The sequence below is a fragment of the Tiliqua scincoides genome, chromosome 10 (genome assembly GCF_035046505.1).
Source record: "Tiliqua scincoides isolate rTilSci1 chromosome 10, rTilSci1.hap2, whole genome shotgun sequence".
NCBI classification, from domain to species: domain Eukaryota; kingdom Metazoa; phylum Chordata; class Lepidosauria; order Squamata; family Scincidae; genus Tiliqua; species Tiliqua scincoides.
The window spans coordinates 10,255,286-10,279,354 of record NC_089830.1 but is presented as its reverse complement, the minus strand read 5'-3'; the positions used below and the strand labels follow the sequence as shown (position 1 = coordinate 10,279,354).

The window sequence follows — 24,069 nt, the reverse complement described above, 5'->3', positions numbered from 1 at the left end:
TGACATGTAAAATGTCAACTGCTGCTTTCACTGAGGTTAATCCTGATGTAATTGTTAAGTATGTATGTATGTATGTATGTATGTGTATGATTTATATAATCTGTCCTTCCCTTTAAAATATATCAGGCAGTATACAGAATATAGTTTTCAAAAGGGCAACACTGGAAATTAACACATCTATCTTTATATCTAAAGGAATAAAGAACATTTGCAAGTTCAGCTAAGAGCAGGTGTAGCATTCAATTACACAGCTCTACAAAATTGAGGGTCAGAAACGTTTTTCCCAAACTTTATGGTGGTTTGATATGAATTTGGAGTGCCAATTCTAAAAATGGCACCCCGTTTTGCCCTATCACGTCTAGTTTTGGAGATATAGTATAGCCCAGTGGTGGCAAACCTATGGCACGCGTGCCAGAGAGGGCACGCAGAATTGCCCCAGCGGCCAGGCGGGAGCCTCTAGGATCGCCACCCCAGGAGGCGCCAGCAGCTGAGGCGCGTCTGCCTGAGGAGCCGGCGCAGGCACAAAGCCAGCCTCCTCCTGCTTGGCAGTAGCCAAGGCTCCCAAGACACCCCATCTAGCCAGGCCGGGGGGGGGGGGAGGAGGAAGGCTGAAAAGCCCTCTGCCTAGCAGCCCAATGGGAGCGCTTCCTCCCTCCCCTGTCTGGGGTAAGGCAGGCAGCTGGCTCCTGCACATGGTGCTGGTCCTGAAGTAAGTCTCATTAAAGTCATTGGGGTTTGCTCCCCAGGCTAGGATTGCAGCCTGAGAGCCCAATCCTTTGCATGTCTACTCAGGAGTCAGTCCATCATAGTCAGTAGGGCTTACTCCCAGGAAAGTGAGGGTAGGATTGCAGCCGTAGTCAAAAGGGGGGGGGGGTTGCTCCTAGTTTAAGAGCCCAATCCTATGCATGTCTACTTGGGAGTCAGTCCCATTATAGTCAATGGGGTTTGCTCCCCGGAAATCGTGGCTAGGATTGCAGCCTTGGAGCCTGCTGCTGTGCATGTCTACTCAGAAGTAAGCCCCATTACAGTGGATAAGGCTTACTCCCAAGAAAGAGTGGCTGGCATTGCAGCCTTGGAGCCCACTCCTGTGTATGTCTACCCAGAAGTAAGCCCCATTAGAGTCGATGAGGCTTACTCCTAGGAAAGAGTGGCTAGGATTGCAGCCTTGGAGCCTGCTCCTGTGCGTGTCTACTCAGCAGTAAACCCCATTAGAGTCGATGAGGCTTACTCCTAGGAAACAGTGGCTGGCATTGCAGCCTTGGAGCCCACTTCTGTGGGTGGGGCTTTTTAAAAAAAAATTTTCTTGTTTGAGAAAATGAGCAGTGGCAAGGTCTTGTAGCCACCCCCTCCCTGCTAATATTTCTTTACCCAGCATGTAGTCTGTGGAACTCTTTGCCACAGGAAGCAGTGATGACAACTTGCCTAGATGCCTTTAAGAACGGATTGGACAAATTTCTAAAGGAAAAGTTCATTACAGGTTACAAGTAATAGTAAGTAAAAGATGTTAATGTATGAGTTGTTTTTCTAAACTAAAACCTCAGTATTCAGGTTAAATTGCCGTGTTGGCACTTTGCGATAAATAAGTGGGTTTTGGGTTGCAGTTTGGGCACTCGGTCTCTAAAAGGTTTGCCTTCACTAGTATAGCCTCATTAGTGAATGGTTCAAGCAGCTTCCTCATGAGGAAGCCTACACCATGGCTTCCTCATAAGGAAGCTGCTTGAACCATTCACTGAAGAGGCTATGCCATGCCTCCAAAACTAGACATGATAGGGCAAAACGGATGCCATTTTTGGAATCAGCACCCCAAATATACCCATGAATTGGTGTAACGTTTAAGGAAGCAAAATGGGTGTTGGCCTGTGTTATCATTTTAGAAAAAAATAATAAAAACTAACCAGAACAACTGTAGAACCCTCCTCAAGAAGGCTGCTTTGCCTCAAAAGCTAGCTAGAAAGGAGTGAACTTTTTTAGGGAGACAGTGTGACAATTTTGGGGTCACACAGAGAAGGCAGGGTTGGGAGAAATCCCACTCTTTTGAGTTAAACCCTGATCTCTCACAAACACCACTCTTGGTATCACTACCTTAATAAATGATTTCTGCCCAACGTTTCATATGTTGGCAACCTTCAGTCTTGAAAGACTCTGGTATCGCGCTCTGAAAGGTGGTTCTGGAACAGCGTCTAGTGTGGCTGAAAAGGCCGATTCGGGAGTGACAATCCCTTCCACACTGGGAGCAAGTGCAGTCTGTCTCTGGTCTGTCTCCCTGGCTGTGGGCCTTCCTTCCTTGCCTCTTAGCCTCAGTCTATTGGCCAAGTGTCTCTTCAAACTGGGAGAGGCCATGCTGCACAGCCTGCCTCCAAGCGGGCCGCTCAGAGGCCAGGTTTTCCCACCTGTCGGGGTCCACTCCTAAGGCCTTCAGATTCCTCTTGCAGATGTCCTTGTATCGCAGCTGTGGTCTACCACATACATATACCACGTGGCAAACCATATGCCACGTTTCATATACACAACAGGGATCAAATGTGAACACCTGTGGGCTGGGCAGAAATGGGTTAAATATTCATGCACAACTGTGGTGATTTGGATGAAGCCACCACAGCCCACCATGCAGGAAAGAAGCAAGGCACACAGTCTGTGTGGCTGACAGAACCTCCCAACAAAAAAAGGGGGGGGGGAATAGCTGCTGCTACCAGGAAGAAAAAAAACCCCTGAAAGGGGGGGGTGTCCTTTCTCACCCTACCTCCCATCTGGGGGAAGCCCAATTACTGGACTCCCTCAGCCCAGGAACCACTTACTGTAGGAGTGACCTGGAGCTGACCAACCCCAGAGACTGACTGGCCCAACTAGCCCCCCACTTACATTTTGTAGTGTTCACCCCAAGGGTCTGTCAGGAAGTCAGAGGCAATAACTCCAAACTCTGTTCTGAAAGGAACAGGAGGCAAGTAATTAGTAAAAATTTTTTAAAAAAAATTCATTAAGAAAGACAAAAAGGGAACTAAGAGCCCAGCCCTATCCTTCCCCCCACCAGTGCAATCTGACATGTGCTGTATCCAGCGGGGGAGTAGATTGGGAGACCTCAGAGGGGAAAGGGAATGATTTCTCTTTACCCCTCTGTAAGCCTCCCACTCCAGCACTTATACTCTATAGCTGGCGCAGGTCTGAGGACAAGAAAGGGGTGGGCAGGTTTGAAACAGAGGGGATAGGATCCAACCTGCATCATTGGCACTGGATCCACTCCATCCTACTGTCCTCCTCCCATTCCAGCCTAAGCTTCTCCTGTTTTCTGGACTGAAGGAAGGAGAGGTGGAGGAGAGGAGGGCAGTGGGCAAGATAATCTCTGTTGCTCTTCCTTTTCCAATCCAGGGCGTGGGGGGAGAAGAGGAGCAGTGGAGGTGCGTGGACATACAGAAGTGTCTCTCCCCCCCCCCCCACTGTCAGTGTACTGCCCTAAGGCAACTACCTCAATAAGCCTCATACATGGGCCAGCCCTGCCTAGGAAATGAAGCCCGACTCAGCTACCGAAACCATTGGTTTCATTCTAATCATGCATGGCTTTTGAGCCATGTCTGCTTCCAAGGATTGGCTCCAGCTGAAGCCTATGGATTGCGCTCCAGGGTGTTTCTGTTCAATATTCACCTGTGCTGCAAATTCACTCGTGTGGCGTCAGCATAGTCTGGACCTGCCAATATAATGCATGGCAGTCATTTTATGGCATATTGTTCCAGATTCCTATGTAAGCACGAGTCAGGGGGTTTCGGTTAAGGGCTCTACAGAACCTGGATCATCTCATCTAAGGCTAGGCTTGTGTCTGTTCAGAACCCTTTGCAGGCACAGATGGGAACAGAGGTGTGCAATAATGGCCTCTGGAATTGGCAGGCATGATGGTCTCTGGATTGGCCAGAGCTGACACAACCACTAGGAGAAGGCCTTCTGCCTTTGCTTGGTCAATAAAGCAGTGCCTACTATCTGCTATGCTTCAGCCTCCACCAGCTTCTCCAGCTCCAGTCACTGATTCCAGAGACCCTAGAGATCCTCCAGATCTAGTTTCGGAATACCACCCCTGGTGCCAGGCCCTGCCAGTTCCCCTCTGAACATCCAGCCATCCCCCAGCCTACCAAGAAGACATGTGGTGTCTTTGGTTGTAGGGGCAACCCCTGCTGAAGTGCTTGCATTGAGTGGCAAGCTGGGGGAGGTGGCAAGCAGTCCAGAAGTTCCCCCCATTCCTTGTTACCCACCACATCCCCTAGTCCACCATCTGTCCAGCCACTTTACCTGGTCACTGCCCCATTATCTTCTTGCACGCTCGCCTTGGAGACTGAGTGAGAAGAGGATGGGGGTGGGTCTAACTTCTCCTCTGCTGATATTGGAGAAAGCAGCCACCACTGTAACCAAGAAAAGGCTGTCTTCTCCACTGCTTTTTCTTCTCTGCTGCTCCTTGTAAAGGAGCCAGGAGGGCAGGATGCTGTGAACGCACAGGTTCTGCTCCTAGGAGCCTCCACAATTGCAGCAAGCCTCCATATTACAGCAATGGACACATGAAGGAAGACCATGGGTGGCAGTCAGAGCCATCCTTGGGTAGGGCAATTGGGGCCGCCTCCCTTGGCCTCACACTGTCATGACCAATATATGGCCATAATTAACCCAGGCCCTCACCTTGTCTGCACTCTTCTAAGGATGCCTCTGGTGATAGCGTTGGCTTGCACACCCCAGTGCATTTAATAAAGAGCCAAGATAGTATAGTTGTTCAAAAGGTGGACTTAGACCTGGAAGATCCAGGTTGAAATTCCCGCTCAGCCATGAAACTTCCTGGGTGACCTTGGATCAGGCAGTCTCAGCCTCACGCACTTCACAGGGCTGTTGTGAGGACAGAAGGAGGAAGGAACTCCTTGGAGGATGGGTGGTATATAAAAAAAAAATGTGACATGTGGTGGCTGAATTTTGAGGGGAGGATCAGCTTGGGCCACCTCAGTACTGGACCGTGATGATCTGTCAAGATAATCAACAGCGGGATAATTCAGGCTGGCTGATTTAGCATGCAGTTGGCATGGCTCATGGTGGAGAGTTTGGTCCTCCCATGATGCTCCTGCACTTTCACTAGCTAATCCACCACAAGCACAATAATGCGGTGAGCCAGTGCAGCTCTATGGCAGTAAAACAAAGGATGTCACATTTCTACTTCCTGGACTTATTTACACTCCCTGCCAGCTGATGCATCTTAGCAACACAGCAGCACCCTAGCTCTGAAAGAGGCTGTGTCTGGATTTTCTGGGATGAGAAGAGGTTGCAAGCTTGCTAGGGATCCTCTTGTGCCAGACCAGCATTTTTCCTGCTGCCCAGTGTCCCTGCCTGCCGGAGCAGGCAACATTAAAAGGGCTGATCCCAGAAGACATGTCACCTCCCACTTGGACGTTTCCAAGGTTTTATGCAATCTCTCCTCCCTTGCCTGGAGCACAGGTTCCCATGAATCTGCAGAATGCAGGACAAAATAGTTCCTCACCTGCGATAACTGTGACTAAATGTTTCATGGTGCCGCACACCCTGGATTGCACAGCTAAGTGAGAATCAGTGGGCCTGAAAAAACAGGTCAGTGGGGATTCTGTGGGGAATTTCAGGCATCACACAGGTGGTTCGATGACACACACACTTTGGCTGGCTTCTGCCTTTCTTTCACACTTCCTTGCTTCTTTCACCATACCATGGCATGGAACATCTCCAGGTCCCAAATGAGCAGAGCAATGCCAAGAGATTCACCAATAGCACCATGAGTCCTATTTATCAAAACTAGGGTTCAGAACCAGTACATTTAAAGCAGGGCCTTCCAAACCCCAGCCCGGGGGCCGGATCTGGGGTTTGGAATAACCTTTCTGCTCCATGAGCAGAGCTTACCATTCCACCGCCTGGCTGCATGACTCCTAGTTAGATTGGAGGAGAGGGACACTCTGGGCACTCTGGGATGCTGGGCAACAGACAAGACTGCCCAGAGCAACCCTGTCCTCCAATCTAACTAGAAGTCAGTTAGACCTGCTCTGCTCTGTTGGTGTGTATATTTGCTGCATTCTCAGTTATTTCAAGGAAGGGGTGTCCCTGTTCCTGGGTTGGTGGGGTGGTTTGATTGTGGGGGCATGTGGATGTATGGCAGGGTTTTTGGTTTAATCTGTCTGTGTCATCAGTGTCACTCTTTCCAACTCCAGAACACATTTCTTTCCTAGCACGTTCCTCAGTGCTCTGACTGATGATTTGTTACCCCTGATAAATGGGCAGAGGCACTTTGAGAAAAATGCTGCTCCACTTATATTTGGCAGAGTAACTGTCCTTCTTCCCCCAGCACAGCCCTTTTTGTGTGTTTCTGGTTTCTCTTCTATGTCTTTTTTAGTTTTTGCCCCTTTTGGGGCAGATAAACATTTCTTTATTTACTTAGCATTGGAACTGGTATCCTTCAGGATGGTGTGCTGGGACCTTCTCCTATTAGGTCACTGTTAGCAAGCCCTGAACTCTTCACAATGGAGAGTGTGTGTGTGGTGCGGTGAGGTGTGCTCCAAGGATCTGTCCTGGGGCCGGTGCTTTTCAACCTGTTCATACAAGACCTGGAGACAGGGTTGAGCAGCGAGGTGGCCAAGTTTGTGGATGACACCAAACTTTTCTGAGTTGAGAGATTGTGAAGAGCTCCAGAAGGAGCTCTTCAAAGTGGGAGATGAGCAGCAAAATGGCAGGTGCGTTTCAATGTAAGAAAATGTAAAGTCATGTACATTGGGGCATAGAATCAAAGCATTACATACAGGCTAATGGGTTCTGAGCTGTCTGTAACAGATCAGGAGAGAGATTTTGGGGTGCTGGTGGACAGCTTGATGGTGTTGACCCAATGTGTGGCTGCGGTGAAGAAGGCTAATTCAATGCTTGGGATTATTAGAAAAGATTTTGAGAATAAGACGGCTAATGTAATAATGCCATTGTACAAATCAATGATAAGGTCATGTCTGGAGTATTGAGTCCAGTTCTGGTCACCACATCTCAAAAAGGATATGGTGGAAATGGAAAAAGTGCAGAACAGAGCAACCAAAATTGCTCTGGGCTGGGGCACCTCCCTTACGAGGAAAGGCTACAGTGTTTGGGGCTCTTCAGTCTAGAAAAGTGGTGCCTGAAGGGGGACATGACTGAGACATACAAAATTGTGCAGGGGGATGGATAGAGTGAAAGCAATTCCATAGGACAGCACAGATGCCCACTTGTTTTGCTCTCTCATGGCAAGAGATGCTAGTGCTGATTTCAGGATGGAACCTTTCACCTGCCCCCCTCCCATCCATCACAGTCTTGGGACAAGCTAAATGCAATGGAAAGGTCAAATGGATTTGGGGATGCTCCAATCACAGCTGACCATTCCCCTAAGCAGGTAAGAAGAGAGACAAAAACCACAAGGTAAATACATATATATTTTAATTGGCTCAGAGGGAAAGAGCCGGAGCACTGCACTAAAATTGAGACAATTAATACACTATTTGGTCAAAGTCCAAGTTGACCACACAACCTTATATAGCTGCATTTGCATATGCTGTTTTGAAACCCTCCTCAGTGCAGAGTAGCAGGTTTGAATCATCCTTCCATTACTATGAACAAGGACAGTCCAGCATATAAGGCCAGAAAAAGGGTTGGTTCCTGAGCTATGCCAGAGTACATGTGTGACTTTCGAGAAACCACCCCGAATTTCTTAGGCTTGTTCCAGGGCAACAGTCCCTGCTTTGCTAAAGAGATTTTTGCACAGACTATGAGGTATCCACCGTGATGAGACAAAGATCATATCTAGAGTGTAGCTGGATCTTGCGGAACTGGAATGATGAGAAGAGATTGGGCAAAAGAAGATTCCAGAACATTAGGGGTTGGCTAGAAGAAAGCTCCATAAGGATAGGGATTCACATAAAATATTGGAAGAGCAACCTGAAGTTATTCCCATTCCAAAAAGGTACTGTCTCTGTAAGTTCCAGAGTCTCGTCCAGTCTTCTGATGAACATTCCAGTGCATGACTGAGTAGTTTAGATAAATTTAGGAGAAGGAGGAATCCAGAGTCAGGGCAAGGAGTTGGACAGGATCTTCTGGGGAGCTTGCTTGAAGGAGCTGGCTGGGTTCTGGCCTGGTCACCCAATAATTGGGTATGTGGCATCAGTAGCGACTCCACAGTTGTTGTCTTTCATGGACATGAGGATATAGCCATCATTTCCCCAGTATGTGGACCAAGAGTTCTTGACAAGCCAGTAAGGCTCTCCTTGGAGAACACCATAACCCACAGCTAGTACAGCATGGTCCAAGTCACCTCTCTTGTTTTCTGAAATGGATGATGAAAACATTTTCAGTACAGACTGAAACTTTAGCAAACGTGATTATGTATAACATTTTGCAGGTCAGGTGGCCAAATGGAAAGAACACTAACTCCCCCCAAACAAGTTCCCCCGTATTCAATTAAAGCCACAGCACTTCTGTCCTTCCCTAGCCCTAATACCAAAGAAGAAAGCCAACCCAGTTTTTGCTGGGTGGGTGGATGGCAAGGGACTGACTGAACAGTCCTCGAAAGGGAAGTATCTGTTTATGTTTCCTGATGTCAGAGCTCAGGCTCGACCCTGGCTACATTTCAAACACATCTAATGCAAATTATACATGGGGTGGATAAAGGGAAGTTCTTTCCCCTCTTGTACAATACCAAAACTAGGGGACATCCACTAAAATTGAGATCTCTCACTGGACAAGACAAGAGACCATCTTCCTGTTGCTAGTCCCTGGCATCTGGCATTTGGAGGTAGCCTGCTTCTAAAACCAGGAGGTTGCACATACCCATCATGGCTTGTAACCTGTGATGGAGTTTTCCTCCAGAAATCTGCCCAGTCACCCTTTAAAGGCATCTAGGCTAGATGCCATCACCACATCCTGTGGCAAGGAGTTCTACAGTTACATGCTGGGTAAAGAAATACTTGCTTGCACTCAGATCCATCTGCAGCTTGCAACCTGAAAAGCCAGGCTGGGGCACCTCCTTGACAAAAGGTCTGCTTCTAAGTGCCTTTATAGGTGGCAAACCTGTTGCAAAGAGAGGCAGATAGAGAGGCCCCACCAGGCTTCTTGCTGAGATGCTGCAATGGATGCAAGTTCCTCTTTAATGAGCTGCTGATTTTGCCACCTCAGAAGTTGGAAGTGTTTGTCTCATCAAGGTAACCGCCTGGGATGAAGTACAGACTGTACCAAGTGCTCTTGGGACACGTGCTCAAAAGGGACCTTTTATGTACAGTTTTTGCCACACCTGAGATGCCTGCAAACTTAAGTTTGGAGAAGAACTTGGGGGGGGGGGGGCTTGTAAATGCTCACCTGGAAAGGAAACTGAGCAACCTAAGCCGCCAATTTAAAACTGAGCCAGAGAAGGGCCTTCCTTCTCCCTCTTCAACACAACACATCAGTCCGTCCCCCCACACCAAGGCACACTCTTAGTCCCTACCCTTAACTTACTGATCTGGCGGCAGTAGAAGAGTAGAAGAGGCATGAAGGGGGGGGGGGAAGGAGGTTTTCTACACCTCCTCCCATCAGTCTGAGACACTGCAGAGCTGCTTGCTAGGAGGAAAGATGTGGTGGCCTGTGGGATGTGTAGTTTTTTCAAGGGCCACGAAGGCCTTTTCTTCTGAAAGTGCCTTGATGTACTACTAAGCAACATGGGGAGAAAATATCCTCTGTTCTTTCCTCCCATTCCCACCCCACCCCCAGAACCGTTGCTCTTCTTGCTGGAACAGCGAGTAAAATATGTTGGGGAGTTGGTGGAAAAGGCATTTTGATACTGGAATGTTGTGATGGGGAGAAGAGTCATTTTCCAAACCTCGGATTAACTTAAAAAAAAGAATGATTCAATTTCTTCCTAGATGGAAGATGAGAAAAGAATTCTGACTGTGTCTACATTAATCTGAGGAAAGGGGAGAGCTTGTCCACCAATCCAATCCATACACTTAGTGAGATAAGCCAGGACTCACTGCACTTGGGCTCATAGTAGACGCCGCTGGAATAGAAGGAGAAGGTTCTGTGGGAGGCATCGATGCTGACTGACACAGGGCCGTGTTTGTAGATGGCAGTCTTCAGAGCCGTAATGTTCCCCGAGGTGACGTTGACGTACCCGGAGAGCTTGGCCACAAAGTGCGATTGGTTGTAATGACAGTAGCCATTCTGAAACATCCATAGGGAGAGAGGGGGGGGGCCATTAGCAGACAATGCAATATGTACAAAAGCAAATTCCAGAACTGCACCCATCATTACGCTATGCACCACCACCTCTCATCAGGGCATTCTTAAATGTTCATTGGAGATATTTTACTTCCATACAGACATTCTGGAGTCCTACTAGCTCTGCCCCAGGGCAGAAACATTACACTCCATATACATGAAGAACTGCCTACCTGAAAACAATTCCCACTTGCCTGCCTCCTCCTCACTGCCTCTGGGCAATCTGCTCACCTCTACCTGTACAACCAACACCCACCCACACCTCTGCCACACCGCATACCTCTTTCCCTACCCAGGTGTTAAACTCCTGCCTTTCTACATACACGCAATGCAGCCTGCCACACAAACACCACAGGTTATCCTCAGGTGGCATAGCTAAAAGGGGGGCTGGAGGGCAAATTGTCCCAGGTGCCATGCCTGGGGGTATTGGGAGGTGCCTTTCTGGGGTCTGGGGAGGCCGTGTATGACACTGCTCAAAAGCAGTGGCGTCGCTAGGGGGTGTGTGGGCCACATCAAGTGGTACACATGGGGGGAGGGGTGACACCACTATTGGTCAACGTTTGTTAAAATCTTGGTACTTTTGAATAATACCATCATGTTATATATCATTTGATGTGTAATTTAATGCAGAATGCAATGAAACAACTGCACTGAAATATCTCTGTTCTACCAAAAGTTATAGCAAAAAAAGCAGTGGGGTGGGGCAATGGTGCATCACCATGCCCACTGCCTGGGGTGTTGCTCCAGCCCCACTGCATGGGAGGAGCTTAATCATGGGGGGGATGCGCTTCCCTCCCACACCAGGTAAAGCAAACCCTAGCAATGTCACTGCTCGGAAGGCCTTAGAAATGCACTTCTGGTTTTAGCTCAAACTGGAAGGGCGTTCCTAAGGCCTCCAGCAGGCATGGGGAGGGGCCGTTAAAACCTTTCTTGCCCTGGGTGCCAGATATTGTAGCTACACCACTGCCAAAGACCGCCATCAGATGCATGGGGGGGGAGGGGGGAGCAGATGCTTTCATCAGTCTAGTTGCTTGCATTAATCTAAGTGCCAGTACAGCCAGAGACACTGTGGATCACCAGCTGCTGAGGTGCAGGTGGTGGCTCACCCTCCTGTTGTTGCAAACACAGATCCTGGCCTATATCTGCATGCCTCAGTCCAGCAACAGTATGTTGAATCCCCTGGTGGCACCAGATCCCCCGAGAGATTCATTTCTGCTACTCACCTGGCCTTTGTATGAACCATAGGACTCTGTGGTGGGAATGCCGCCATGCTTCAGGACCCATTCAAACGCCTGAAACTCCTCACCACCATCACACGCATAGTTCCCAAAGCCCCAAGAACAGTCAATGAGGGCTTGTTGTGACAGCGAGATGAGCTGCCCGGTCTGGAGAGTGAGAGAGAAAAGGGACCTCAGTCTAGCTGCCCTTCCAGGCAGTAGGACCAGGTAGCTACGCAGAACTTAGAGGCCTTCAGAAGGAAAGATGACGCACAGCCCAGTCCTGACTACTTTTCCAGTGCTGATGTAGCCACAACGCAGCCCCAAAGCAAGGGATCAAATGTTGCCTTACCTTGCAGAGGCTTCCATGACTGCTCTCCCACTGCCGGATGCAGCGCACACCCTGTTGGCATGGTTGCACCAGGGCTGGAAAGTTGGTTAGGACTGGGCGGGCACTTCTTTACAGCAGAAATGAATTTTTGCATAGCAAATTCAGTGATCTCTGAAATTTCAAATCTTAAAAGTCGAAATTTCAAATCTTAAAAGTCATTTAAAAAAGTAAAGAAAAAAAAATCTGAACTTACGTTGATGAGCCTGGAGGTACTAATATTAAGTACCAACAGATCTTATTATACTCATTAATGACCCACAGCTAATGGGTTAATCTAGCACACTTGACGATGGATCCCTAACTGGAAATGTAAAAAAGAATAGGCTGAGGAGGGGGAATATGAATTGATTAGCACATTTGCAAACAATCGAATTGGGAGGATTTGTTGAGAACCTCCCACCCCGTGGAGGCAGCCACCTGACCACACCGATCCTCTTCTGGAACATGAACTACCTGGAAAGCATGGAGGATCAGTACAGTCTGAAGAGTGACCCCAGCTTCTCCAAATTACAGACAGGAATCCCATCTCTAAAAAAAAAAGACAAACTCTAACCTTGAGGAACAGAGCTCCCTCCAATGCTCCGGTGCTTGAAAAGCTCCAACAGGAGCCACACACAGCCTGATCCTTGACTGGGGTGACTGCACCTGCAGAGGACAAAGAGAAACAGTTGGGGGGCCTGCATCTCCAGCAACATCCCGAGGTATGTTACACATGTTCATCTCGGACAGGGGGGAGAAAATGGGGCTGTAGAACAGTGGTATAGTGCATGTTTTGCATGCGCTGCAGAATGTCCCAGGTTTAATGTCCTATTCATCTGTGAAACTCCTTGCCACAGGTTGTGGTGATGGTACCTGGCCTACATGCCTTTAAAGGGGGATTGGACATTTCTGGAGGACAAGGCCATCACAGGTTACAAGCCATGATGGGTATGTGCAGCGTCCTGGTTTTAGAAAGTAGGCTACTTCTGAATGCCAGGTGCCAGAGAGTAGCAACAGGATGCAGGTCTCTTACTGTCCTGTCTACTCCCTGTGGCATCCAGTTGGCCACTGGATATAGGAAGCTGGACTAGATGGGCCTTTGGCCTGATTCAGTGGGGCTCTTATGTTTAGGCTGCAATCCTATACACCCTTTCCTGGGAGTACCACTGGGAGTACCACACTGAACACAAAGGGACTTACTTCTGAGTAGACATACATAGGCTTGTGCCCTGAATCTCTCACATATGCTCTACCTACTGAGTCCTAGGCCCTCCTCCCACCAGTGGCTTTTAAGTAAGTGTGAACACAGGAGAAGATTTAATCATCTGTCTCCTCTTGTATCTCAACTGTTTGGCCCTTTGCTGAATTGAATGATCAGCTTGGAGAACTGGTGAGCTAGCCAAAGAGGGACGGAAAGAACCAGGCATGTTCTGGAAAAGCAAGGGGAAAGACATTCACTCCCTCCCTTGGCACCCTTGGTTTCAGCTTCAGTGAGGCTCCACTCACCGTACATTCGCCAATCCATGCTCTCTGGCAGAATGAGGCCCACGTACGTTTCCTTTGGGAAAGGCAGCCCCTTGTTGGGAGTCGTGCTCTTCAGCTTCCCCCTCATCACAGCCATCTCCTCCTGGGTAAGATCAGCCAAGTGATTCAAAGCCAGTTTGAATGGGAGGTTGGCTCGGTTCTTGGAATGCACAAACCTGGAAAAGGAAGGTGGGTGGTAGGAGAAGGTGCTGTAGTTTGGGTGCATGGGCCCTTATGCTTCAGGTGACTTGGTCAGAAGGGGGGGACTGTATGGGCACAGAAAGGCAAGTACTAGACACAGCTAGAACACTCATTTCTTTGCTAGACAAATTATCCTCCATTTATGCCCCTTGATGATGATGCACTTGGGTATGTGGACTGCAAAAAGGTCATCCACCAGTTATGAGGAACAAGGCCACCATGTACCAAAAACAGTGCCAAAGTTTACATCAAAGGCACATGGAAGTAGCAGTCTAGCAGAGAGCCTGTAGTGCCACAAGAGATTCAAATAACCTAGGTCTTTATTTCATTTTTTACATTTATATTCTGTATTTCTTCCAAGGTGTCACACAGGCCCCTCCCCCCCAACGCAAAGATTAAGTCTCAGAACTGGTGTTGAACAGCACTGGCAATCCTCGCCCCTGGGCCACCCTGGGTCAGGACCGCAGAATGCTGTCTCCCCCAGAGGAAAATGCCACCCCCACCATCTCATCTGGAGGCCTTCTAAGGGCTCCAGAAGGCCTTAAAAAGTCACTTCCATTTTTCAGTCGAAAACCAAAGTGATGTTTAAAAGCTTTCCACAGAGGGGCGAGGGAGGCAGTGGGGGGGGGAGGCCAGAAAGGTGCCACCACCCCTGCAGGTGTGATGCCCCAGGGCGATTGATGACCCCCCCCTCTAGGTATGCCCGTGTTGAACAGCAGGCCACAGTGGAATATTGAAAGGTGAGTGTGTCTCTGAGCATGTGCTGAGTACATCTTTCCCTGGGAAAAGAGTATCCTAATCAACATATCTAATGTTATTAACAAAGATTTCTGAGTCAGAGTGAGCATGAAGTGCACATGCAACCTAGGATTATCAGTATGCGCCCAATGGATTCTTCAGCTGTTTTTTATTATTTAAGCTATTGCTGCCCCCACACCATCTCCCTCTGCCCCACGTGGAAGTCCCCATACCTCATGTTGTGGGTGAAGGTGTGTTTCCTGTGTTCCATCTCCATGTCGCTGTCATAGTTCTTTCCAAACTTCTTCCTGTACTGGTGGAACACCTCATGGGCCCGATCCTCCTGTCCGCCAACAAAATCTGCCATGGGGTTTGCCATAATGTGATGCTCTATCGAGCTGCCTCCCATCGTTCTACACAGTTTTGTTTCTAGGGAGAAAAGAACACAAGTGGGTCTCAAACTGTAAGAGTCAGTCTCCCTAAATCCAGAGGTAAGGCCTGGGACTGGAATCCTTTTTCCAGCACAACATTCACTACGATCAGCACTTGAGGTCCTGTACTGGGTGCTCTCTCCTTCAGAGGCTAGTAAGATATCTATTGACAACAGGGCCTTCTCTGTGGTGGCCCTTGAGCTTTTGGCATGTAAAAGCAACAGGACATCTTTGTCATTTGTTGCCTGCCCACTTCACTGCTGGTGGCTTTCCTAGGGTTTTGTGTGTTTTTAGATATGGAATATTTGACTCTCATATTTTGCTACTTGTGTGCAGAAATGAATGAATGTTAATGAGGAACAAAATGCAGGAGAGCTCTATTCTTAAAAAGGTAAATGATTATAAACATGACTTTGTGTAGGAAAGGGGTGTCAAATTCATTTCATATAGCGGACCGAATAGTGTTTGTGGCACCTCCTGAGGACCAGGATTGATGTCATTAAGCAGGTAGTGATGTCATTAAGCAGGAAGTGATGTCATTAAGCAGATGATGGCCAGGAATAAGCACTTTGTTCTCAAGTAGGAACTCATCAGTTGCAAATGGTAGAGAGAAAATATGCAAATCTTGACCATATTTTCAAGATATGGGAGAGCATGGCCACCTTTACAGCAGCATTGCTTCTGCCGAAGCATCACTTTGCAGCTCAGCGAAGTGGTGCCTGGGTCGAAGCTGTACTGCTGAAAGCATGTTGCCATCACTGTCCTGAATTGGTTTGACAGTGACCGAGAAGAGTCACTTACATGGGGGCTTGTAACGCTTGCTGTACTTACTGGGCTGCCCTGTGCTGCCCCCCTGGCTACGTACCACCCCCCAGGCTGCCCCTGGCTCTGGCTTACCATGTTGCCCCCCTGCTACACTCCTGACTCTGATCACTTTTTTCATAAGCAAGCAATTATCTTTCTAGTAAGTCTATAATGTTCTGATGCACAAATTTCTGATGGAAATCTAGTCGCCTCATCTTCCAATTACACAGGCCAACACACACTTTGCTTCCTTAAATGTTACACCAAATCCTGGGTATATTTGGGGTGCCGATTCCAAAAATGGCATCCGTTTTGCCCTATCACATCTAGTTTCGGAGATATAGTATAGCCTCTAGTGAATGGTTCAAGCGGCTTCCTCATGAGGAAGCCTACACCATGGGTTCCTCATGAGAAAGCTGTTTGAACCATTCACTAATGAGGCTGTACTATATCTCCAAAACTAGACGTGATAGGGCAAAACAGATGCCATTTTTGGAATCGGCACCCCAAATTCATATCAAGCCACCATAAAGTTTGGGAAAAACTTTTCTGACCCTCAATTTCGTAGGCCTGTGTTATCTCTTTGCCCTTTTTAAAAAAAAAACCATTCTGCCAATTTGTTCCTACACATCTGCTTTGGGCTGCTGTTTGATTTCCTAGGCCCACAGAGCCTCTGACTTGTGCACCATTCACTGTCCTGCAAAACCTCTGCTTTCTTCTGAATTAAAACGTGCCTGGGTGCAGTTACAAAAAGAAAAGCTGAAAAACAAAAGGTGCAACCTTTGCAAGGCAGTTCTTCCTCCTAGAGTAGTAAATTACAGTTGCCAGTGATTGCACGTCAGCAGGGTATTGTGCCATTGGCACTGAAAGATGAGTGGACTTGCAGGAACATTGCATCAAGGCTATAATGCCAGTTGCATCATTTTCATTGGTTGTTCTGTATGGCCGCAAGCACAACCTCTACAAGGCTCTCTTGCTTAAGTTCCTTGGAAACGATTGCTATCAGAGGAATAACTTCTCTGCCTTTTCAAGGGATTTCTGACATTGGAGCACCCAGCCCTTGCTGGTGGCCTACAGAGATTTTTTTTTTTTTTCCTGTTTCGCAACTTGTGTTATGTAAGGGCAGAATTTATTACATTCTGTGTGGAGGTACAACCTATGGCTAAAAACGTGTTCATGCAAAGTTGCTGGCTGTGATTCAAATGCATTGAATAGACACCTCAGATCCCCATCACAGGGATGATTTTCCATGCTTTTGTTTTGCTTTTTGAAAAAAGCAAAACCCCAAGTTTCTAGTCCTCATGGCTGGGAAAGGTTTGGAAGCGTGTAGACAATGCCTTTTGAAATGTCCTAGGAAGCTGCCTCCAACTGAGAGACCAATGATTTATCTATCTCAGTATTGTCTACATCAGAGGTTCCCAAACTGTGGTCGGGACTCACTTTTGGAGATATAGTATAGCCTCATTAGTGAATGGTTCAAGCAGCTTCCTCATGAGGAAGCCTACACCCTACATAATGGGGGCCTGATAAAGATCTTCCAGGGGCCACATCCGGCCCACGAGCCTACACCATAGCTTCCTCATGAGGAAGCTGCTTGAACCATTCTCTAAAGAGGATATGCCGTGTCTCCAAAACTAGACGTGATAGGGCAAAACGGATGCCATTTTTGGAATCGGCACCCCAAATATACCCAGGATTTGGTGTAACATTTAAGGAAGCAAAGTGTGTGTTGGCCTGTGTAATCGGAAGACGAGGCGACTAGATTTCCATCAGAAATTTATGTATCAGAACATTATAGACTTACTAGAAAGATAGTTGCTTGCTTATGAAAAAGTGATCAGAATCAGGAGTGTAGCAGGGGGGCAGCAAGGTAAGCCAGAGCCAGTGGCAGCCTGGGGATCAGTATGTAGCCAGGGGGGCAGCACGGGGCAGCCCAGTAAGTACAGCAAGCGTTACAAGCCCCCATGTAAGTGGCTCCTCTCGGTCACCCTCAAACCAATTCAGGACAGTGATGGCAACACACTTTGCCATTGCTGCCCTGAATGGCTCTAACAGCAACTAGGAGAAGCCACCGTGCGTTGCGGTGCTTGCTGTATTTACTGTGCCGCCTCCTGGCTATGCTATTGATCAGAGCTAAGGCAATGTAGTTAGAAGGCACTATCAGGCCAGAGAGGCATCCATTTGGCCGAATGTCCCCTCGAGCACTGCTGGACCAAACAGCTACACAACCCATGGTCTGATATCCCAACGTCTTATGGGAGCAGTTCTCAAACGACTCAGTTGCAGGAGCCCTTTATTCTCCTCAATGGAGCCTTAAGAGCCCCATTGGAGCATGCACAGAATCTTGGGCACAAGATTGGCACAAGCCAATCTGTTGGCACAAGCACAGAGTCTCAGAGAGCCCCAGAGTGCCAGTGCATGTGCAGAGTGGCATAGCACCAACCAGATGTCAGCTACTTATGGTGTGCGCATGGAGCCCCTGAGGGGGTCTCAGGGAGCCCTAGGGCTCCTAGGAGCACATTTTGAGAAACACTGTCTTACAGAAGGGTGAGGTCTGCTAATTGTTTGTGTCTTGTACGCATAGGAATATTCTTTCTCTGCTCCAAATTTCTGACTCACCATTTGGCTTCAGGACAAAGACAGATTCCGGGAAGCTGTTGGAGAAGTCGCTGTAATCGATTTCGTACTTGTCGTAGTGGGAGCCCAGCAACGTGTTGTAGCCCCTCATCTCGTAGCGCACAGGTGACACGCCACAGCTGCTGTTGGTTACCCACATGGTATAGATATTCTTCTTCCTGCCCTTGTAGGTGATGTTCTGCCACACATTACAGTACTTGCCTTTGTAGTACTCTTCCCTGATGGGCTGGAGAGGGAGTGCAAAGACTGTTCATTAAAATAAACAACCGTCCTGTGGGATTGCATTGCTACGCCTTACAATTTATTCCACTCTTACTCCAAGGAGCTTGGCGCAGATGATGTTCACCCCACCTCGTGGCATCTTAGAACAGTGGTTCTCAAACTTTTTAGCAGGGATCTACTTTTTAGAATGGCAATCTGTTGGGACCCACCAGAAGTGATGTCATTACCCTGGGAGTGACGTCATGGCCGGAACTGATATCATCAAACAGGAAAATTTTTAACACCCTTCCAGACAACAAAATCAAATCAAATTAAGTAAGTAAAGTATGCACTTAAGTTAAGTACCGTATTTTTCGCTCTATAAGACGCACTTTTCCCCCCCCAAAAAGTGGGGGGAAAAGTGTGTGCGTCTTATGGAGCGAATACTGCAAAAAAAAAAAAAAACTCCGCTCCTGGCCCCGCCCCCTGCCTGCTCTGCTCGGCTCCGCTTCCCAGGAAAGCGTGGGTGGGGTGGCAGTCTTGCTGAGCAAGCCCGTGTGTCTACTCAGAAGTAAGTCTCAGAGTCACTGGGGCTCACTCCCAGGAAAGCGGGGCTGGGTGGGTGGGATGGCAGGCTCGCTGAGAAAGCCCATGTGTCTACTCAGAAGTAAGTCTCAGACTCACTGGAACTCACTCCCAGGAAAGGGGGGGATGGCAGGCTCGCTGAGAAAGCCCACGTGTCTACTCAGAAGTAAGTCTCAGAGTCACTGGGGCTCACTCCCAGGAAAGCGTGGGTGGGATGGCAGTCTTGCTGAGCAAGCCCCTAGAGCAGGGGTGCTCATTAAGTCGATCCTCGAGCTACCAGTCCACCTCCAGGCGAAATGAGTCAATCGCGGGCTTCTCTCCTGTCCACGCATCCCTAGGAGTGAGCCCCTGGCAGGCTTGTGAGTCCAGGGAGCCCAGGGACTGAGACGGGCTCCTCCCTGGGAGAGGAGGCGCTGGCAGGCTTTTCTCCCGTCCACTCATCCCTGGGAGTGAGCCCCATTGGCTCTACTGGGGCTGACTTACCTTTCCCCTGCTTTTGCACTGGTATGTATGGAGATCTGCGCCCCCCCCCCACTTCCATCTGTTGGTTCTGTGTGCAAGGGGTTTTGCAATGGCCTTGCTGTGACGCCTATACAGAGATCTTACCTGCCCCACACTTTTCCCCTGCTTTTGCACTGCTATGTATGGAGATCTGCGCCTCCCCCACTTCCATCTGTTGGTTCTGTGTGCAAGGGGTTTTGCAATGGTCTTGCTGTGATGCCTATACAGAGATCTTACCTGCCCCACACTTTTCCCCTGCTTTTGCACTGCTATGTATGGAGATCTGCGCCCCCCCCCCCACTTCCATCTGTTGGTTCTGTGTGCAAGGGGTTTTGCAATGGTCTTGCTGTGATGCCTATACAGAGATCTTACCTGCCCCACACTTTTCCCCTGCTTTTGCACTGCTATGTATGGAGATCTGCGCCTCCCCCACTTCCATCTGTTGGTTCTGTGTGCAAGGGGTTTTGCAATGGTCTTGCTGTGATGCCTATACAGAGATCTTACCTGCCCCACACTTTTCCCCTGCTTTTGCACTGCTATGTATGGAGATCTGCGCCCCCCCCCACTTCCATCTGTTGGTTCTGTGTGCAAGGGGTTTTGCAATGGTCTTGCTGTGATGCCTATACAGAGATCTTACCTGCCCCACACTTTTCCCCTGCTTTTGCACTGCTATGTATGGAGATCTGCACCCCCCCCCCACTTCCATCTGTTGGTTCGGTATGCAAGGGGTTTTGCACTGGTCTTGCTGTGATGCCTATACAAAGATCTGACCTCCCCCACACCTTTCCCCTGTTTTTGCACTGGTTTGTATAGAGATCTGCTCCCCCCCCCCCTTGTATTGGAATCCAGGAAGATCTGGTGAGGAGGATGCGATGTCAGCAGTGGCCCCTTTAAGGGTAAGGCCCGGGCATCCTGGGCACAGCTGCAGCCACTGGAAGGCAATAGGGCCCTTAGGGATATAAGGAGTACCAGAGGCAGAAAGGGTTTGTGGGTTTTGAAGGAGTGCAGGTTGGAGGTAGGGGGAGGAGACTGACTGGGTTTATTGAATTTGTAATCTGACTGTGGATTGTGACTGGACTTGTATACCCTGATGGATTTAACTGACCTACCTGGAACCTGACCTTGGACTGTAATTTGGCTTATTGGCTCTGGACTCTGATTTGGTAACTCTGAATGATGGGATTGATTTACTTGGCATCTGTGGACTGGAACTGGACTCATTTTTGCTTGCTGCACTGGTGAGTTGCACAAGGGGGGACTGTTCAGCCTTAAGCGGTCATGAGGCCCAGTGGATTGGAATTTGGCAGAACATCATTGTAGCAGAAAGATAACGTGATCCCCTATTTGTGTGCACCTGCTTTTGTGAGCTTCATAAATTCTGACTCTAGTGATGATGAGTTCTTGGGATTTCCAGAAAACTAGAGTACTCAAACCTTTAAGTCTCTCCATTTGTTAATGACAGTGATAATGGTTCTTAATGCCACTGTTGACTGCTGTTCACTTTACATGGTTCAAATGTTGTTCTGTTATAGTTTATTAAATATTTTATTACACTATTTGGTTCAGAATATTTTTTCCTTGTTTTTCTCCTCTAAAAACTAGGTGCGTCTTATGGTCAGGTGCGTCTTATAGAGCGAAAAATACGGTATAAGTTTAAAAATGCATTTAAAATAAAGAACCCTCCTAACCTTCCCAAGCACTTTCTGAACTGTTTTAAAAGAATTCTCCAAACATCCCAAAGGCTGCAATCCCAGCCCCACCTACCCAGAAGGAAGCCCCATGGACTATCATTGTTAAAAGAATATACACTGTAGCCTGTTAAAAGGACTGATCTGTAACATTTCCCCAAATGCAGTCACGTACCATGGAAGCAACAAGTCTAATATATTACATTGAAATGAATGGGAACCCACCTGAAATTGGCTCGTGACCCACCTAGTGGTTCCCGACCCACAGTTTGAGAAATGCTGACATAGAGCACAATTCTATGCATATCTACTCAGAAGAAAGGCTCATTACAGTCAATGGAGCTTACTCCCAAGTAAATGTGGATAGGATTGCAGCCTCAGAAGCTAAGCCCGGTGATTAACCCAAGAGGTATCTTGCATTTGGAATGCCCTCCCTGCAGAAACTCACCTGGCTGACACTATCTTAGATATTTTTCTAGTGCCAGATGAAGCCTTTTTTTTTTTCTTCTTCTTCTTCTAAAAATTTATTCAAGCAATTCTGTATATTTGAATTACTATCTTCCTGTCCTGCTTGATTTAATGGTGTGGCCGATGGCTTATTGCTCTCTGCTGTCATTTATTGAAGTTCTTCTTTTATCCATGAATTTCGGAACCAACGGATCTGACTCCCCACAGTTTCCAAACCCACGTCTGGAGGACCCACAGAAAACCTCTGAGACACAGCCAGAAGCACCATCCAGGTGCATCCAGGAGGCTTTCTGAGTCCTGGGGAAGCCACGCACAGCCTCTCTGGGCCTCAGGAAGCCCTCTAGTGGTGTTGGAAAGGCACTTCGGGTTTTCCTGAAAACAGCAACTGCCTTTCCCACACCTCCAGGAGGTGTTCTGAGGCCTGTAGAGGCCACCTGCGGCTTCTCCAGACTCAGAAGACCTCCTGATGCGACAGGTCACATCTGAAGGTCCTATTGGATGTGACCCACTGATTCCATTATCTGTGGGTTTTGGTATCTAAGGAGGGTCCAGGAATGGATCCCCCACAAATACAAAGGTCCAACCTGTATTTGCTTTAATATGTTCATGGCCCTGTGCTGAAGGGCAGTTTATATAACTCTTAAATAAACAAGTTCTTGGCCTAACCCTAACCTATCTCACAGAGAAATATCTGGATCACGGCCATTCCAGGAACTGCTAATTGTATTAGAAGGAGAGGAGAAGAGTTTGGATGAATTCCCCAGTCACATTTAATCATTTAATCAAAATACTCACAAAGATTTGGGGGGGGGGGGAGACATTCTAAGTTGTGTCAGTCAAGCAATTAATGTATCATCCAAACTAGCCCCTTGTCACCCTCCACAAGCATTAAGCCAGCCAAATGTTTCCCAAACGCCAGAACGAAAACTCGATCACAAAGCAAATTGAGGCGCCGTGAGTGTCTCAATCGGCTGACACCAGTTCTCAGTCATAAGAGGAGAGCTGCCTTGACTTGTCCACTAGATGCAACTCACAGATAAGCTCCAATATTGCACAAACAAGATCCAGTATTGTGCAAATGACAAGGGCAACCTCCTACCTGATGATTCCATAGATACAGTGCCAGTTCAACAGGTACATTTGGAGGTTATGATGGCCGAGAGTTCCCTGCTACAATGAAATTGGCAAGGGTGGCAGCTAGAAAAACAGTGTTTTCCCACATTTCTAACACTGTGCTGTGGTTCAGGAACAGCTTTTTATCTATGCTGCATCATCACCACCAAGGGAAGTGGTGAGTTTTCCCTCGTCAGAGGTATTCAGGCACCTTCAAAGCTTGACAGGCACCTTTTGGAGATGCTTCAGAGCAGTGTTTGAGAAACAATTTTTCTCAAACTGGGTCTGGACCCAGCAGACGAGTCATGAACCAATTTCAGGTGGGTCCCCGTTCATTTCAATATTTTATTTTTAATACAGGGTGTCCACAAAAACACTCCCTGATTTCACGATGTTATGATATCTAAACTAATTCAAATATATTGATAAACATGCTGTGAACCGATTCTCTAACAATAGTTATTTCATTTCTGCTGTATCAGAGAGGACAGTGTGTGGTCCTTTCTTCTTTGAGGGGAGGAACTGCTACTGGTCAAAGTTACCTGGAGAAGCTGACCAACTGGATGTTTCCACAACTAGCTGCTGAGGGTGCTGACTACCTTTTCCAGCAAGATGGTGCTGTCAGGAGATTTCTCAATGAGCACCTGCCAAACGGATTGGTCGTGCTGGACAAGGTGACCAGGTGTTCTGCAAGTGGCCTGCGAGGTCACCGGACCTGTTTGTGACTTTTCTTTGGGGGTACATGAAGAGCACAGTTTACGTACCACCACTACCTGCAGCCCTGGAGGAGCTGAAAATTTCGATCACTGAAGCAGTTCGCATGATAACTCCAGATATGCTACAGAGCATCTGGACCGAACTGGACTATCGCATCGATGTTTGCCGAGCAACCAGAGGGACGCACATTGAGTGCCTTTAATGCTACCCTATACCACATGAAACTGAATGAAATCCTGCAACTGAAGCTACAAACTGTGAAAGATTATGACAATCAAGTTGCATGTTATACTTGTTTGAAATCAGGGAGAGTTTTTGTGGACACCCTGTATATTAAACTTGATGCTACCATGGTATGTGACTGCATTTGGGTTGTACTTTGAACAGGCTAATCTGCATATGCTTTTAACAATGATAATAAATGGAACTTACTCCTCGGTAAGTGTGAGTAGGATTGCAGTCTAGAATTGTTAAAAAATGTTCCTGCTTGATGAGGTCACTTCTGACCATGACATCACCTCTGGTGGGTCCTGACAGATCCTCAGTCTAAAAAGTGGGTCCCCGTGCTAAATATTTGAGAACCACTGCTCTAGAGAGCTGATTCCTGCTTCAAGCAATGGGTTGGACTAGATAAC

General features: G+C 47.9%; 1 protein-coding gene across 1 annotated transcript in view; it reads right to left on the bottom strand.

Moving 5' to 3' along the window:
• Nucleotides 1-7,459: 7,459 nt before the first annotated feature.
• Nucleotides 7,460-24,069, bottom strand: part of LOC136661349 (digestive cysteine proteinase 2-like) — a 42,041-nt gene continuing 25,431 nt past the window's right edge. The window contains exons 5-11 of the mRNA XM_066638507.1: nt 18,144-18,387; nt 14,523-14,718; nt 13,333-13,526; nt 12,401-12,492; nt 11,463-11,624; nt 9,993-10,182; nt 7,460-8,314 (exon numbers count right to left, since the gene is read on the bottom strand). Of these exons, the coding sequence (XP_066494604.1) occupies nt 8,127-8,314; nt 9,993-10,182; nt 11,463-11,624; nt 12,401-12,492; nt 13,333-13,526; nt 14,523-14,718; nt 18,144-18,387 (1,266 nt within the window). The 3' untranslated portion in view covers nt 7,460-8,126. The remainder of the gene's footprint in view (nt 8,315-9,992; nt 10,183-11,462; nt 11,625-12,400; nt 12,493-13,332; nt 13,527-14,522; nt 14,719-18,143; nt 18,388-24,069) is intronic.